Source organism: Gymnoscopelus braueri (genome assembly GCF_963280865.1).
Source record: "Gymnoscopelus braueri genome assembly, chromosome: 7".
Lineage (NCBI taxonomy): Eukaryota > Metazoa > Chordata > Actinopteri > Myctophiformes > Myctophidae > Gymnoscopelus > Gymnoscopelus braueri.
The window spans coordinates 46,222,178-46,240,414 of NC_137608.1; the positions used below are offsets into that span (position 1 = coordinate 46,222,178).

Here is an 18,237-nt window from a genome sequence, read left to right on the forward strand (position 1 = left end):
TGGAGAAATACACACAATACAGTACATATGATGTGTCTGGTTTAACTGTCTCTCTTCTTCTTCTATCAGGTCGTATTCTGGTGCCGACAACCAATGAGAATCTCTAGACTCCTCCCACACACCCAGGTTCACTTCCTCTTTCTTTTTACTAAACTTTTTTGTTTGTTTTATCAATGTATAAAAGTGTATAAAACTAGAAAACATACACAAAACAACATGCTTGTGTAATAAGTGAAACAGCTAGCCTGGTAAACCATCACTAGCAGATCATTCCATCACTAGCAGGATCAAAGACAGAACATTGTGGTCCAAAAGTGAGTGTTCTACCAACTGAGCTGGGCTTCCTACTAAGATACACTATTGACAAAGTTTTGGTCAAATGTTGTTTCTACTTTGATGGTTACTGTAGTTGCAGGGAGGGTGCTGGGAGGTTAGCTTTTTTAAGTAGTTTACTAATAACTTGTTCATGATCTATTATCCATTTATAGCATAGTTTTAAATCGTTAAATCATTAACAAACATTTAACAAGTTATGAATGACATATTAATAATAATTTGGGAATGATTAATTTACTGTTATAAGGGTTATTATTTTAAAGTGTTAATATGTTCACACAGTTGATAAATTCTGATTCTTATTGTTTTTTTGTCTTTTCACAGAACACCTGGGTGTGTTTTCAGAGAAGCAGAGAGTCATCGCTGCTCCACGGTGGAGGGAGGACGAAATACATGTGTGTCCATTCAGCTTTTAAATAGTCATAACAGCAGCACAATGATCATCAACTTTTTTCACTAATGTGTCCTTTAAACAATTCAAAATGCTAAATGGCTAGCCAAGGCTAACGATAATTACTGTCCTTTCCCGGTGTTTCGCAAAGGTTGAAGTGGTTTTGAGGTGAGATTAAGGTTAGGGTTAAGGTTAGGTTTATAGACATAGTGTTTGTGAGGTTAAAGGTCAGGGTTTAGGGTTAAGGTTAGGTTTATAGACATAGTGTTTGTGAGGTTAAAGGTCAGGGTTTAGGCGCCACCTGGGCAACACACCAGAGGAAGAGGGAGTCCCAATTAGTGTGGGCGGTTCATCAAACTACTTTGTATAGTTTATGTCGTCAGAAAACACAAACATAATATTTCAGTTCTACACTATATTGAAACATTAAATAAATGATCACACACAATCACAGTTCTTCAGAACATTAATATTAATATCCATCTGAATGGAAGTCAGTCAACCAAGTTTGTGGAAAGGGTTTTATTATTTTATAATTGACCATAAGTCATTTATTATGTAATCATTTATAATGTGTGATAATTAATGTGTTACGATCATTATGACATCACTGTTTCCCTGAGGGTCAGCTCTAGGGTGGTCTGAGGTGATGGGTGGACCTAAACCCTCTAGGGTGGTCTGAGGTGATGGGTGGACCTAGACACCTCTAGGGTGGTCTGAGGTGATGTGTGGACCTAAACCCTCTAGGGTGGTCTGAGGTGATGGGTGGACCTAGACACCTCTAGGGTGGTCTGAGGTGATGTGTGGACCTAAACCCTCTAGGGTGGTCTGAGGTGATGGGTGGACCTATACACCTATAGGGTGGTCTGAGGTGATGGGTGGACCTAGACACCTATAGGGTGGTCTGAGGTGATGGGTGGACCTAGACCTTCTAGGGTGGACTGCGGTGGTGGACTTTTTAAAAAAAATATTATTTGTAGGTCAGGCCATTAATCTGCGAGTTACCGCGACCACGAGTCAGAATTTTCTTTGTATTCACGCTATGCATGTGGACTGACTCTGTGTGTGTGTGTGCCTGTGTGTGGGTGTGGGTGACTGCGCAAGCAATCAGTGCTGATTGGCTGTTAGCTGGGGTCACGAGAGTTCAGCAGCACAGCAGTGAGTTTGTATGCTCGTACCAGCACTTTGCTAGCTGCCTGTTACCAACAGAAAAAGACTACATTACAAAGACAACATACAGTAGCAACGGAGTGCTCACTCAGAGTGCGTTTTGGGTAAGCACAAGAAGCCTTTCTCTGATGCAGAAATAATTAATAATGCTTGATGGACACCATGTTTGAAGCCAAAGAAAAAGAGGAAATGACAGCTAAAATCCCACTCTCAGATTCCACAGCAACCAGACCTACTGAAATACTGGCTGGTGAGACGTTCTGAGCTTGTAGATCTGCTCACAATATTTATCTGTGGAACCGAGTCAAACTAAATGTAATGCCTACAACTCAAATATGATTGTTTTGGGTGGGGGGTCCCCGGTTCAAATATGATTATTTTGGGTGGGGTCCCCAGTTAAAATATTATTATTTTGGGGGGGTCACCAGTTCAAATATGATTATTTTGGGTGGGGTTTCCCAGTTCAAATATGATTATTTTGGGTGGGGTCCCCAGTTAAAATATGATTATTTTGGGGGGGTCACCAGTTCAAATATGATTATTTTGGGTGGGGTTTCCCAGTTCAAATATGATTATTTTGGGTGGGGGGTCCCCAGTTAAAATATGATTCTTTTGGGGGGGTCACCAGTTCAAATATGATTATTTTGGGGGGGTCCCCAGTTTAAATATGATTATTTTGTGGGGGTCACCAGTTCAAATATGATTAATTTTGGGTTGGGTCCCCAGTTCAAATATGATTATTTTGGGTGGGGGTCCCCAGTTCAAATATGATTGTTTTGGGTGGGGGGTCCCCAGTTAAAATATGACTAATTTTGGGGGTGGTCCCCAGTTCAAATATGATTACGCGCCGGTGAAGCGTCATTTTCTCCGCGCACCCCTCCCCCCCTCCCCCCCCCCCTTGACAAAATGCTCCCGGGGGGCACCGCACCGGGCACCACGAAGGGTTAATCCGCCCCTGGTTGGGAGGGGATCCGATTTGATAAGCTTGGCTTGATTGACCGACTTTAATGACCGGACCTTTGGCTTATTCAAATAATTATTTGTGGACCTTCAACATTTGTAGTTGAGGACCCCTGGTCTATGACATTAATGGGAAACACTGATTGCAATCATTTATATTAAGTAATGATATGTAATCATTCATATGTATAATGAGCAGGGGAGCAGATCTCAGGGGGGGGGGCACAAACAAGGATCATTCTCATCAATAATATCACCAACACAGAGTTCAGTTCTTATTTTTGGATCCTGATTTGACTAATGATCAATACATCCAGTAATCAATACCTTCCGTTTATTATCAATATCTACTGTAAATTATTGATATCTAAAATGCTTAAAAACTGGGCATGGCTTCCTGTCAGTTCATAAATAATAATTCATTACTCAGCACTAATTGAAGGACACATGGTGAAGTGTCCTAAAAATGTCCTATATGTATAAACTTCAATTTATAACATGATCCATACATTCAGTTTATCCTGTCCCATCGTCCTTATTAATTTTAAGTATGTTAATTAGGAGAATGAGCGCTCACGGTGTGACAGTGGGTACCCCATTCGGATGCTTACTAAAACAAAGAACAAAATATGTGTCTAATTCTGACAGTTTAGATATTCCTTGATCAGTATTATTTATCTTGCCGTTTTTCAGCTCCACTGTTGTTTCTATCCGTTCATATTGACTGAACTTCACTCATTAAACTAGTTAACAGCTCTGTGGACAAGTGATGATGATGATGATGATGATGATGATTAAGCTTGTGGATTCATTTATTTGGCAGTTGTTGATGATCAGAACACACGGGTGGCAAAAGCTAATCCTTCAAAAGGTATTGTGTTTACTGAATGGGAGAATGATTTCAAAAGTGGAATCACTTTATATATTTCAAATTGTATCATTTATTTCTAAATATTTTATTGGAGGAACATGTCAGACATGTCCCCTCCTTCTCCCCTGGGATCTGGGCCCCTGATCATGAATGGTCTGAAGTTCAGATGTTAGATTTTGGCTTTAATTTGCTTGGTTTGAATGGAATGTCACAATATCAATAAAGGAATGAGAAAACATAATTGTGCCTCATGTTCTCTTATATTTCACTGCATGTTGTCTGCCAATTTCAGCCAATCAAGAGAGAGTGCCCACGCATCAGCTGTTTAATGTGTAAGTGCATTTGTTTAGTTAAGAGCTGGAGACACAATTGGAGACTCCTGTTACTGAACAAACACTCTGTAGCTATGATTACTATCACAATATAGAGCTATTTAACACTGTTACTGAACAAACACTCTATAGTAATGATTACTATCACAATATAGAGCTGAAAAAACACTCTATAGCTATGATTACTATCACAATATAGAGCTATTTAACACTGTTACTGAACAAACACTCTATAGCTATGATTACTATCACAATATAGAGCTATTTAACACTGTTACTGAACAAACACTATAGTAATGATTACTATCACAATATAGAGCTATTTAACACTGTTACTGAACAAACACTCTATAGCTATGATTACTATCACAATATAGAGCTATTTAACACTGTTACTGAACAAACACTCTATAGTAATGATTACTATCACTGTTTATTAACAGTTAAACCTAGTATACTCTGTTGATAAACGAAGTCAACAAGATGGTCACATATTTCAGCAGGTCACCAATCTAACACTATCACAGCCATGCTGGAGGATGGAGGAGGCAGCAAGTTGAGCATTGGGATCTGGCTTTTGACCGGACCCTCACAGCGCCATCTACTGGACCATGTACGTACGTTACATATGCCATAGTAGGCCTACTTTCTACATACAAAAATAGTTATCATTCAAAGGAAATCACATAGATTTCAGTTCAAAATGAAACAATTTCCAAGTTTAATATCCCAAGTCTCTTTCAAAACTGAGTAGATATACAAATATTAAAGGAACATTACAGTCATTTAGCAGAACTACATACAAACAACCTACCTACAAAAATAAATAAAGGTTTAAAAGGGGTGGCATTACACACAAACATTTTTGAATCACACACTGACTCCAATATTTAAATTGCTTTTTAAAAGAAAAGGCGCAACGAACACAACACATTGATTAGATATGGCCTGCACATCTGACATTTGAACCTGTAACTAAACAAAGTTCACTCTTCTATCATCATGTCATAATCAAACATAACAGTAACTGGACGGAGTGTCTATGCATCTTCAGTTTGTGTTCAATATCAAAGTTATTCCTCCAAATCACACACATTTTAAGAGATTCTCCCGCGACCCCAATTGGGGTTGCGGGACACTGACGGTGGGTTCGCGAATTTATTTTGGGTCATTAAAAATTAATGAAATTGAAATTCAACAGAATGGATGAAATACAATCTAAAAATTATTACACATGGTACATTTTACCATTTTAATACATCGCAAATGCGCACCGAACGTGCGAGTCAATGGCCGCATTATTTTGGGGTCGCGGGCTGAAAAGTTTGGGAACCCATGATCTACAGTACACTCAATTCCACCTCCTGCTCCTCCAAAGTCATTGCACTTTCCCCACTGTATTAATCCCTCAATGTCCAGTGGGGGGGGGTTTGACTCTACATCAGACTGTGGCCAGGGGTCGATCACTCCCTGCTATGTCAAAGCCAAAAATGGAAGAATCCATCTCCAACTGCATTATCATTTCTCTACTGTTGAACTTTACCCTTCTACATCCAATTGGCACTTTAAAATATTATGGCCATCCACAAGCAGCAAACTAATGGGGTCCAAGCACAGAATAGAAGATGGTAAAGAGGAAGGTGATGAATTAGATAAAGATGAAGTTTCCAACACCTGTATTAAAGACAGCTTCCAACTATTACAATTGTACAGACATTAATTTAAGGCCAAATATTCCAACAGCTTCATTAAAAATACCTGGTTGGGTGATGTTTGGACAAACTGACATTGATTTCAAGCCAAATGTTCACAGAGCCCATGGTCCATGTATTTGGAACCGAAATTGCTATTGTGTGATTTCAAAGTAATTTTACACAGGGTATGTTTCAGGTACTTACAGTTTTGTGATGATTGGCCCAATTTATGTACTGATCCACGCCCTCAAAACTAAAGATATCAACACGTTGTATGTCAGTTTTTATAAGCTTGATCCAATAATACTGTTCAGGAGGAGTCTGTCTCTCTCCTTTCGCCTCACCTCAGTGTTACCTACTGTACACACCTGTCTCCACTCCCTCATCAGTCCTGCAGTATCTACTCACCTGCTGTCACTTCCCTCGTTTGTTTGCCCCAACGGTACAAGACGGGACTCCTTCGGCTCATTCTCTACAAGTTCTTAAAGCATGTCACAATGTTTCAGTTTTGCCTCCCTTGCCATTTCTTTTTTTGTGTGCTTTTCCTTAAACGGCACAGTACTTAAGATTTTAAATTGAAACTTATCGTGTTCGATTATTTTGTAATGAGTCCTCACATCAGATTTAAGGTACCGCTCACCTGAATCTAAATAAATAGGATCAATCTAACCCCACATTCCCCCTTAAGGCCATGCATATTTGCAATGCCCATTTCCAGTAACAAACATTTCACTTTCCAATGGCCACTTCCTTCAAAGCTAAGTGACTAGTGCATTAAAGGGCAATCTAGGGTCTTCCTCCTCCTCCTCCTCCTCTAAAACCGACTGAACATCTGGTCTATCAGGACAGAACATTAACCGCAAAAGGGCCAAGGCAACACGTACCAACAACCTTAACACCAGAAAGGCAAATGGCACCGTGATCTCCATCAGGTGAAAGATAGATGTGCTAAATCTACTCAAAATACACGTTAGAAAAAACGTCCCGAACGCTATACTCGGATACAACGCTAGCTTCGCTAGCATAAAGGCATGCTCTGATCCACCGTATCTCACTTTTGGGTGCAGAGTGTTCCGTTCATCAAACAGTGCGACGATCCAAATGGCGAGCTGGAATATGCCCGCGAAGAAAATGATGACACAGCTGATCTGAATGGCCTCCAGCTCGTTGCGGGAGTTGCGCGGGAACTCGTGGGTTAGCTGGTAGGCTAGAGGCAAACCTCCGACGAAGGCGAGGGAGAAGGTGTTGAGAAGGCCCATGAAACGTGTGGCTCTGGTGACGTGGAGGAAGAGGGAGTGGTGGACGAACCAGAGGAGACCGACGGTGGCGAAGGAGCCGAAGTAAGCCAGGAATTCCGGGCCGTAGGCCTGCAGAGCTGCGACCAGACTGCCGCCGTACTGCTTCTGTACCGTGTCTGCATCGGGAATGTTGTCCTCGCTGAAGGCCCCACAGGACATGGAAACGGTGATTAGTTCAGATTTTCTTTGACACATCGATATAAAACACAAAAGAACCGCTCAAGTCGACGGACTTGATGATCCCTTGGCACATGTGGCCTGCTGTACTGAAATGTTTCAGTGAAAATAATTTATTTAAAAAAAAGGTATTTACCTTCCATTAATCCTACTGTATTATGACAACAAAATAAAGGGATTCAACAAACCAAATGTCCAGGATGAGGAGTGTGGCTACGATGGCGTAAACTCCGTCACTGAAAGCCTCCACGTGCTCTTTGCTGAGGGGTTCATTGGGGTGGTACAAAAACATCTGCATGGACTCTGGAGTCTCCTCCCTTTGACCTGAAACAAACATACATTCATATTCTGTAACAAAAAAATGATCTAAGCAGAAAAACAAACTGGAGCCTGTTCTAATGGACCCAATGTAGTTATTATTTAGTTATAAGCTCTTTAATACTTTTCATTGGTTAAATATGTATAAATCCACAGATAGACCACTTAAAGGGATACTTCACTTTCACATAAAATAAACATTTAAAAAAAATATTTAAAAAAAATGAAAGAAGTTATGGCAAAATAAAGGCCCCCTCACACATTAGTAGGACACTCTAATGCGTGAGGGGGCCATGAATTTTCCATTACTTTTTTCATTTATTTTTAATATATTTTTTAAATGTTTCCCCCCGCCGAAAGTGAAGTATCCCTTTAACTTTAACTTTCAAAATCTTTAAAAAAAAATAGCTGAGCTAGAAGAACATGCACAGGAGCTCTTAACCAGAGTGGAGTTACATGCTCCAGCTTTAGGTGACCACCTACCCACCTTCACGGAGGTCACTTATCCAGCTAAAGATCCTTATTGATCAGACACCAACTTGCTCTACTGCCCAACACTGCTTAAGATGAATGGCTTTGCTGCGACACCACTTTAACGACTGGGTGATGTATGGCAAGAAGATCACAATGGCTAAGAGCACGTAGGCCTGTGAGACAAAATGAAAACAAAGTTAATAATAATAACTTTATTTATATAGCGCCTTTCAAAAACAAGTTACAAAGTGCTTTACAATAACAACAGTTAAAAAGTACAAATCAGACATTAAATTGCATGTTGTTATGACCCTATAGGGTCATTTTATGTATTTTTCTGTGTTTTCCCCCTCATGTGTGTGTGTGTGTGTGTGTGTGTGTGTGTGTGTGTGTGTGTGTGTGTGTGTGTGTGTGTGTGTGTGTGGTGAGGAGTGAGTGATTTGGGTACCAGCTGGTGTGAATGGTGGCTGAGTGTGATTGGCTAACTAGTATGTAGATTCTCGCAGGTGATTGGCTCCTATCTTCTTGGGCGTCACTATAAAGCTTCCTGCTTCCAGAAGTTCAGAGGTCTTTCTCCTAGCCAGCCTCCAACACCAGTGTGCTGTAATCTGTTAATGTGTTAAAATATTTGTGTGTAGGGGTGAGGAATCTCTTATGTAGTTGTTTTGTAGATCCCACCCTGAGGTAATATGTATATATTGTCATGACCTTTATCTTAAATTAGTCAATAAATCCTCAGTGTTTGGTATTTTGAACCTGTGTTGTCTGGCTGTTTGGGGACTGGGAAGGAGGGAGTCCACTTTTGTGTTGCGACCATAGGCTCCCCTAGGCCGGGTCGTAACAGATTGGGGGCTCGTCTAAGCTATCCTCCCCTGTGTTTGGTAAGTTCACAATTTTGTATTTCTGGTTGGCATTAGTGTTTTCTATAGTGAAATAGATTGTTGATTTGGATTTTTCTTTTAATATGCAAGTGGCATTGAGTGTTAAAAGTAAGGGTGCTCATGATCAAGAAGCTGGGGGAGAGGGGTTTGTGGTATTTCCTCACAACCGAGGAGGTGGGGGGGTGCAAAAGCTGAGGTGGAGCGCATTGCCTGCCCTGCTTATAGTGCCTGGTGCATCCACTCCCAAAATGTCCTCAATACACCAAGGGATGTGTGCTGACCGTCATGGTCAGGGAAATGGAGGTGGGCGATGGGGGGCCTTGCACTTTAGAATGACAGCTTGAGGGCTGTATTGTCCCCCCAGTGTTGCTCTGCAGTCATAGCAGGTAACACAAAAACCCAGCATGATCCCCAGGAGGGCTTCAGTGTGAGCAAGCAAATTTTATAGTTAAGACTACTGTTATGTGTATGAGTGTGCCAACCAGAAATATGGAGATTGTGAAATTATGTAATAGGCTTAGATTTTTTTTTTGTGTAAATTAAGAACGTTCATAGTAGTTGTGTGTTACTATTTCTTTTGTAGACATTCAGTGATTTCATGTGTTGGTTATGGTTATTCTGTGAAGTTGTGATTTTAGTTTTTTTGAGAAGATTCAGTAATTCTGTGGTGTGTTTAATGTTAATTCAGCTATAGGAAGAAGTCTCTGTGGAGACATTAGGAATGAGTGCAATTTGAGTGAGGTCTCGTAGAGACATTAGGAGGGAAGGAGTCTCTGGAGATACGAAACGGAGGTCTCAGTAGAGATAATAGTAGGGCAGAGGGAGTCTCAGTGGAGACAGGAAACGGAGGTCTCAGTAGAGACAGCAGTAGGGAAGAGGGAGTCTCTGGAGCTATGGGAAAGGGGTCTCGGTGAGACATTAGGAGAGAAGGTCTTGGTGGGGAGATAGGAAGGAGTGAATTGAACATGTATTTTGTTTATTTATTTTATTTGAGCTAGGAATTAAGTTGGGAATCAAACATTTACTTAGTTTTAAGTGAAATGTTTGATCTTAGGGGGGAGGTGTTATAGCCTGGGATCCAGCCTGCTTCGCTACGTTCGGCGGACTTTATTTTCTCTCTTCGCTTCTCAGTCTGGAAAGCCTCCTATCTCCAAGGGAGGCGGGACATGCCAAAAGATTCGAATCGAACCTGGGGCTTCTGATTGGTCTGTGGTGCGGGGCGGGACCAAATAAACAGTGTGATCGTTGTGATTCGTCATTTGTTTGAACAACATCCAATCAGCAACGACGTTGCCCAATGTAACAGTAGTTCCAGTGTAGTTCTGCAAAACCTCCCAATGGGAGGCTTTCCAGACTGAGAAGCGAAGAGAGAAAAAAAAGTCCGCCGAACGTAGCGAAGCAGGCTGGATACCAGGCTAGAGGTGTTATGACCCTAGGGTCATAGTGTGTGTGTGTGTGTGTGTGAGGAGTGAGTGAGTGAGTGATTTGGGTACCAGCTGGTGTGAATGGTGGCTGAGTGTGATTGGCTAACTAGTATGTAGATTCTCGCAGGTGATTGGCTCCTATCTTCTTGGGCGTCACTATAAAGCTTCCTGCTTCCAGAAGTTCAGAGGTCTTTCTCCTAGCCAGCCTCCAAACACCAGTGTGCTGTAATCTGTTAATGTTTATGTGTTAAAAGATTTGTGTGTAGGGGTGAGGAATCTCTTATGTATTAGTAGTTGTTTTGTAGATCCCACCCTGAGGTAATATGTATATATTGTCATGACTTTTATCTTAAATTAGTCAATAAATCCTCAGTGTTTGGTATTTTGAACCTGTGTTGTCTGGCTGTTTGGGGACTGGGAAGGAGGGAGTCCACTTTTGTGTTGCGACCATAGGCTCCCCTAGGCCGGGTCGTAACACATATATAGTACAACAATTCATAGTCTAAGAAAAAGCTGTGCGAGTTACTAGTAGACACAACAGTTCAGGTGCTCACTGGATGCAGGAACATTAATATGTTTATGACAAGATTTTAAGAGGATATTTAATACTTCTGCCCTTATGTTATATTTAGGGCTGGCCCTACAATCCAAAAGCTGCAATTCATTATAGATCCAGTGGGGGGCAACATTGCAGAGCCTAGCAGTGGATAAAAGTGTTTGAGTTTCATATGCCCATATAAAACAACATTTTAAATGAAAAGTAAGCCTAGTAGCTTGGAAAACGATAAATCCACAAATTTGCAAATTAACTCTTAACAGGTTGTGTGCCAAGAAGTCTAATCTGTCCACATTGTCAGGTAGAAGGGAATTCCTTCTCTTATTGACAATATAATATCCAGCCTTCGGAAATATGCATTCCAACAGAAGTTGCAGGGATGCAAAGACAGTGTTACACTGCCAGTGGCAGTTACGGGTACCGTACTGTTTGCCTTCCACCATGCAAGCTGGCTGAACTACTAACTACCTTGCTTAGTAGTAGTAAAAAGCCAGTCCAATTTAGGTAAGATACTGTATGCTTGACAATTGAAATTGATTTCACAATTGATTTCTTTATGCTATTCAAAAATGGCAGATCTACAAGCTCATATGAGCTTGTAGATCTGCTATTTTCTGAAAAATCTAAATGTTTTGCATATCTTTGAATATATACGCTTTAAAGCGAACATTTACTCCGATCTGTTCTTCTGGGGGTCCCTAGAACAACATATTTTGAGATGGGGGTCCGCGGCCAAATACATGGTATGGGGGTGCTTGACATGGAAAAGTTGGAGCACCACTGATATAGCAACATAAACGTTTTTTTATACAGCCAAAGAAATCTTAAAATGACACATATGTGTTCCTGGTCTTAAAAGGTTAATAAAATATATAATGGGTCAACTTGACTTCTCTTAAACAAAAGCCAGTCAGACTGTTCTCTCAACTCGATCTATGACGAGCACGCCAGAGAACCCAGCTTGACCCGTTTCTTGTTGCAAATGAATAGACAGAAAGAGAGAAGATTTTAAAGCACCACCGACCACTTGGAAGAATATGAACGCGAAGATACTGGCGAAGAAGCACATGATGGGAACCCTCATGATGACCTTGAGGATGTGGTGCTTGTAGAAGGTCTGGTTCTCTGAGATCTGGATCTGCTCGTTCAGAAGGAACGGACGGCTGAACGCATAGACCACAATCACAGCCTGGAGACACATGAGAGAGAGAGAGAGGATAAAGCTGCACTACGTAAGATTTATGTCCTTCCCGTGATTCGAACATGCAGGTCTCCAGCACGGAAAACACAATTCCTGTCACACAGAATGCCTGCTTGGGCAGGGGGGATGTTGCGCTTCATGCTTCAGGCAATACTACTTTTCAACTAGTAGTGGTCCTCTGCGACCATAGGGTTTAAATTTCATTGTGTCTAAATCTCCACCCTCCTCATCGTGTACCTGATGAAGACCTGATGGGCGAAACTTAGTACCTCCAATACAATTTGCTCTGAGGGAGCATTTAGAGTGGTGTGTGGGTAATTATTTATTTTCTTCATCCTTAGTATTCTTCATCCTGCACCCGTGTTTGTTTTGGATGTGCGTGCATTGCTCTGGAGTGTATCTGTTAGTACTTGAGCTCAAGTAGCAGAGGCAGGGTGAGCTCAAGTGTTCCTTTATTTTGATTAGAAATAAAGGAGAATCATGGCAAACAAATGGAATGGAAATCTTGTATGTCCAAAATGTTACTTTTCAGGAAATGGAATAAAGAACCCGTGTTTCAATGAATCCTTTACTTTGCATTGGTTAAATAATTATAAAACCCACATACAGACTTAACCACTTTCACAAATGTTCTAAAATATTTTGAGGGACACTCTTATACAACGAAGTAGGGCATTAATTTACAAAGCAAAAACAAACCTAAAAAAGTTTAAATATGGAGATACAAGCTTTCTGCCCGGCATCAACAATATGTTAGTGAATACACACATTTTAAATTAGATTTAATTAGAGAAATCTAAGTAGGCCTTCTCTGCTACACATGACACATACTAACTGTAGGAAAAAGATCATCAATGGGTCATCAATGCTGAGTGTGTAGAGAGGCTGTCTGGGAATTGGAAGATCGGTTTGACCCTCGGCTCGCCCAATGTACCGTATGTGTCAAAGTGTCAAACCCCCATGCGCTCATGAAAGTCACCTGAGCAGCTATCTGCTGGGTGAAACTGTAAAAGCAATTTATCCTCCCTCAGGGCCCAGAAAATACTCCCCTTTCCCTATTTAATCAGAGGAAATATAGGAACTAGGGGAAATAGGCAAAACAACTGCAATACAAGTATTAAAACTAAATCACAATTACAGGCATTTCCTCATGGTTTTGATTCCTCTCTGTTCATTTTGCACAGCAGACTCCTTCCTTACCTGAATTAAACCTATCACCATGACACACGCACAGAACAACAGAATCCCCAAGATGTTGTTAGGGAAGGTTGCCATGAGGCTGAACTGCAGAGGAAAGAAAAATACAACCGTGTTACGAGTGTGGAAAAAACAACACCAGAGTCCACGCTTTCTGTTCTGTTGTGAACAGGAGAATCAACTGGCTTTATGTTTCATTCTGAACCCTGTTTAAACAATATGAGCCAGATGAGGAAACTGTGTAAAAAGCAAGTGTGAAGGAGGCATGGTCATGGACATTCAATGTTTAGTCACATGCAACTACAACTACTAAAGCTATTTAACCAAACAGGTTGACTGAGTGAGAACACACTCTTGCAGCAGTGTATAATGATGTAAAAGAACAGAGACTCATACCCCTTTCACAGACCCACAACTGCCTAACATTATTACAATGCCTGTGAGCAGCACTCCCAGTCCACTTATACTCACTGTGTAAGGTAGAAACATTATTAACATCATGCAGGCCTGAAACAGAACCGAGAGCAGAACTTAAAATTAGAACAGAGGGAACCTTTTCACCAGAGAAAAACAGACATTACTATTTTATCCACCCTCTACTACCATTCAAGGCATGACATAACTCTAACGTACATTTGGCCCATATTAGTTACTAGAGGTTCGGCCCTCATACCTACGTCGCACCGCCGATCCGAAACATATGTCTGAGTCATATGCCGGGAGTTTGTCAGAGTACCCATTGTAACGGCCTGTCTGTGTCCCCTTTATACCCATATGGAGATATGCCCATACCCTGTATATTGACATGCCCATATATGGACATATCGGTCGGATCGGCGGTTCTGGACAACCGCATATCCGGTAGGCACCACACTCCCTCGAGTCCTTGCCGATGTGCGAGCCGAGTTTGAAGTTGGTCGGTCCCATATTATGTGCACATGACCATATTGTGTGCATAGCAGTCGGATCTGTGGCTCTGGACAACTGGATCTCCATATATGTCTATATATGGGCATATCGGGTTTCTTTATGGTCATGTCTGAGTCAGAGTGACGTGGCTGTGGTGCGCTGACCGGCCGGCCAGCCAGCCAGCCAGCCAGCCGATCCTCCCTTAAGCCAATTTTAATATATAGGATATGAACTATTTGTAAATAATACAAATTTGAGGTGCAGCCAGTAAGTGATATTTTTTGTTAAAATAAGTGTTAAAGAGCTCTATATTGTGATAGTAATCATTGCTAGTGTTTGTTCAGTAACAGGGTCTAGCCATCTCTCCAGCTCTTTAGTAAAAAATAAAAATACATTTTCATGTCGGGATAACACTTTTATCCAATCAGGATAGAGAACTTATACTGGATACAAGATGAACAAGTGAAATTGGATGTGATTACACAAAGACATTAGCAGACAAAATTGGAACTGGAACACTAAAGTGAAGCTGATGAATGGGCACGCTCTCCTGATTGGATGATATTGGCAACCAACCTGAACATTAACTTTCTGTTTATTGAAGAGCTGGAGAGACCCCCTGTTACTGAACAAACACTCTATATAGCAATGCTTACTATAAAAAAATATAATTATAGCTTCAAATTTATAATGAAAAACATTTTGTTTCAACCAAAACATATAACTAACACCACCTTAAAGTCACGGCTGTTTGAAACTTACGAGGTTCAGAAGTGCAAGACTATCGTCAATTCGTTCAATGACTTGAAACAATCTGTGAAAACATAAAACAGGAATGAATGAATGAATGACAAACATGTTAGAAACAAAAACACTGTTACATAAAAGATCATGTGAAACAAAACTGAAAAACTATAAAGTTATAGCATATACCTAACATGAGCAGCCCATGCCATAGTGACAATCATGAATGTCATCAAGTATACAGCAATCTTTGTTGACAGCATCAGTTGAATGCTTTCCCTTAGCTCCTAACAGACAAACACACATGGATTTAGTATGTCATAGAACCTTATTATTTACAGCAATTTGTTTGTTGTGCATCAAGAGTGTGTTATACTAACTCATTATTACCTCGTTATCTTCAATCTTGGTATGTGCAACAGGTAATATCTATAAATAAAAGAAAATAGCAGTTATGTAAGTGTAACAGTTGGAAAACGTGTGTTGTGCAACTGTTACATGGGGAGAGGGGTTCACAAAATGGGATGCATCATCCAAATGCATATCATTATCATTATAGTATACCTTTAAATAGCAATTTGTGTACATGCAAAATATGACACATCACTCTTTTTTTATTATATATATTTTTTAAATCATCTAACATATCTATTGTTCGTGAGAATGTCAAATTATAATATATAGGTACTATTTCACATTAGTCTTTAATGTTTGTATTAATAAATCAGTGTTTATGTCCTTATTGTCCTGACATATAATAAATGTAACGTTAACGTTTGTAATGTCTTTCCTACCATGACAGTAGCTATAATAGATCATATTAATGTGTTGTAATGCAGTCCTACCATAACAGTAGTTATAATAGATATAATGTGTTTTAATGCAGTCCTACCATAACAGTAGCTATAATAGATCATATTAATGTGTTGTAATGCAGTCCTACCATAACAGTAGCTATAATAGATCATAATAATGTGTTGTAATGCAGTCCTACAGTACCATGACAGTAGCTATAATAGATATAATATGAGTTGTAATGCAGTCCTACCATGACAGTAGCTATAATAGATATAATATGAGTTGTAATGCAGTCCTACCATGACTGTAGCTATAATAGATCATAATAATGTGTTGTAATGCAGTCCTACCATGACAGTAGCTATAATAGATCATATTAATGTGTTGTTGTAATGCAGTCCTACCATGACAGTACCTATAATAGATATAATATGAGTTGTAATGCAGTCCTACCATGACAGTAGCTATAATAGATCATAATAATGTGTTGTAATGCAGTCCTACCATGACAGTAGCTATAATAGATCATAATAATGTGTTGTAATGCAGTCCTACCATGACAGTAGCTATAATAGATCATAATAATGTGTTGTAATGAAGTCCTACCATGACTGTAACTATAATAGATCATAATAATGACTTGTATGCAGTCCTACCATGACAGTAGCTATAATAGAGATGAGTGCGTTGCTGTAGGCCAGCAGTCTGTGAGAGGACTGTGTGCTGCTGTGTCCAGCAGGCGCTGCATGATGATCATAGATGTATTGTATCGAAGTCTGTCTTTCACTTTCGTGTCTAGTCTTGGCCTGCACCCCCCAGCCAGTGCGTCCTGCACTTTCACCAGTAGAGCCGTACTTCTCCATCTACCTTACAATCCGATTGTGTCGCTGAAAGGGAAAAGGTAAAAAAAAAACGCTGTTGCCAGATCGTGCGCGAGCAACAAGCAACCAGCTTCATGAAAAAACACAAAGCTGCGCACTGCGCATGCGTCGCCGCACTTTCTCTAACCAATTCACACCCACTTCACGCTTACAAAACCTGGACATGGCAACGTCGCTCATCGTTCTGTGATTGACAGCAAAAGTTGGCCAATCAGGTGGCGAGTTCGCAGCCTGAAAAAATACGAACGGCAGCCATTGTTGGTTGTCCGAGTGCCTTCACTTCTTATTTTCGCTTATTAAACGCTCTCAAACTACTGCTTTGAGGCACGGAATTCACTTATAACATATCGTTTGGATAGAATTCTGTTGTTTCACTTCATATGTGTGGTCAATTAATCATGACAGAGCCTATTTAAAAATAAAACTAGAATTCTGCCCGCGTAGCGGGCAGAACTTCTAGCACATGTACAAAACAAATATATAAGGTGCTTACCCGGTTGTTCCAAATGTTAAGTCACGCTTCGGAGACTTTGCGCAATGTATTAGTCCGTATTTCTCAATAAAGAAGTGTTTTAATCCCGTCTGTGGCCGAACGCCATTCCCCCCCCCTGGTTTACTTCCTGTTTACAGTGAGTGTAATTCCGCCTTTCACCGGATGCGTCCCGTCACTACCGCCCCTTGAGGGGTGCACCCTCCAAACCCCCCCTCCCCCCCCCCCCCCGGGGGGGTTTCGGAATGGGGGGGTGCACCCTTTCAGTTTTAATCACAGGTTAAGGATGTTATCGCAGATTTGTTAAGCAATGCTTAAAATGAACAACACAACTCTAATTAAAATAAATCCTAGATTAACAAGCCCTTGATTGGTCCTAAACTAAGCTTTATTCAACCCTTGTTGGTGCTCATTTCACTGTGAAATGGAATAGAATAGATTCAAAGTGTCCCTATTGTCATGATTGCGAACGCAGCGGAAGGCGCAGTGGAGCTTACTATGAAACCGTGCTTGGGTTGTGTGTGTGTCTGTCTGTCTGTCTGTGTGTCTGTGTTCACCTCTCATTGGCTGCATGCACCCATGTGACTCACGCTCTCATTGCCTGCCTGCCCCTGGGTGACATGACTCACATGCGTGCACTGCCTGTAAGCAGCCACCCGAGTGCGCCAGAGTGCAGGAATTTGGACAATGCTCTGACACACACACACACACACACACACACACACACACACACACACACACACACACACACACACACACACACACACACACACTGTCAATGTTCTCTCTCCATCACGGTGAAATAACAAGGATTACAAGACAATATTTTCGAGCTGCGTTCGCTTCCAGCGTTCGCGCGTCTTACTTGTATGTTTACATTGTCAAAGCGAGTCAAATAAAACAATAAATAAATAAATGTACAGTCAGTCTGTCAGGTTCTTCACATCAACATGTCTCTTTCTCTAGTAACTGCTGATGTTTAATAAAACAAGACCAGGAGACCTGGTTCTGCCAGACCCAGACTTCACATGACGTGTCAGCCTGTGTCTATGCCCATGTATGGACGAAAGGGGGACAGACTTTTATGAATGGGGCCTAAGGACAAAGTGACCAAAACCTGTTTTTTGCCCATGTA

General features: G+C 40.9%; 2 protein-coding genes across 15 annotated transcripts in view; one reads left to right on the top strand and one right to left on the bottom strand.

Moving 5' to 3' along the window:
• The window catches only part of LOC308088179 (H-2 class II histocompatibility antigen, E-S beta chain-like), a 47,605-nt gene that overhangs the window by 13,036 nt on the left and 16,332 nt on the right, over positions 1-18,237 (top strand). For 5 of the 14 annotated variants that reach the window (XM_080432574.1, XM_080432573.1, XM_080432572.1 and 2 more), the window contains 2 exons: positions 70-126; positions 661-1,600. The exons of 8 other annotated variants lie outside the window; for them this stretch is intronic. In XM_080432574.1, the coding sequence (XP_080288700.1) occupies positions 70-107 (38 nt within the window). In that variant the 3' untranslated portion in view covers positions 108-126; positions 661-1,600. Of the gene's footprint in view, positions 1-69; positions 127-660; positions 1,601-18,237 lie in introns of those variants that run through there. One more of the 14 variants, XR_013933425.1, reaches the window with a different exon arrangement.
• On the bottom strand, positions 6,393-16,594 carry LOC308088233 (endosomal/lysosomal proton channel TMEM175-like; the record flags this gene model as incomplete). The annotated part of the gene is made up of 10 exons (XM_080432639.1): positions 6,393-7,191; positions 7,418-7,553; positions 8,116-8,194; positions 11,907-12,071; positions 13,284-13,367; positions 13,752-13,787; positions 14,952-15,003; positions 15,123-15,220; positions 15,324-15,362; positions 16,388-16,594. The coding sequence occupies 10 exons, from the start codon at positions 16,592-16,594 to the stop codon at positions 6,513-6,515; spliced, it is 1,575 nt and encodes a 524-aa protein (XP_080288765.1). The 3' UTR covers positions 6,393-6,512.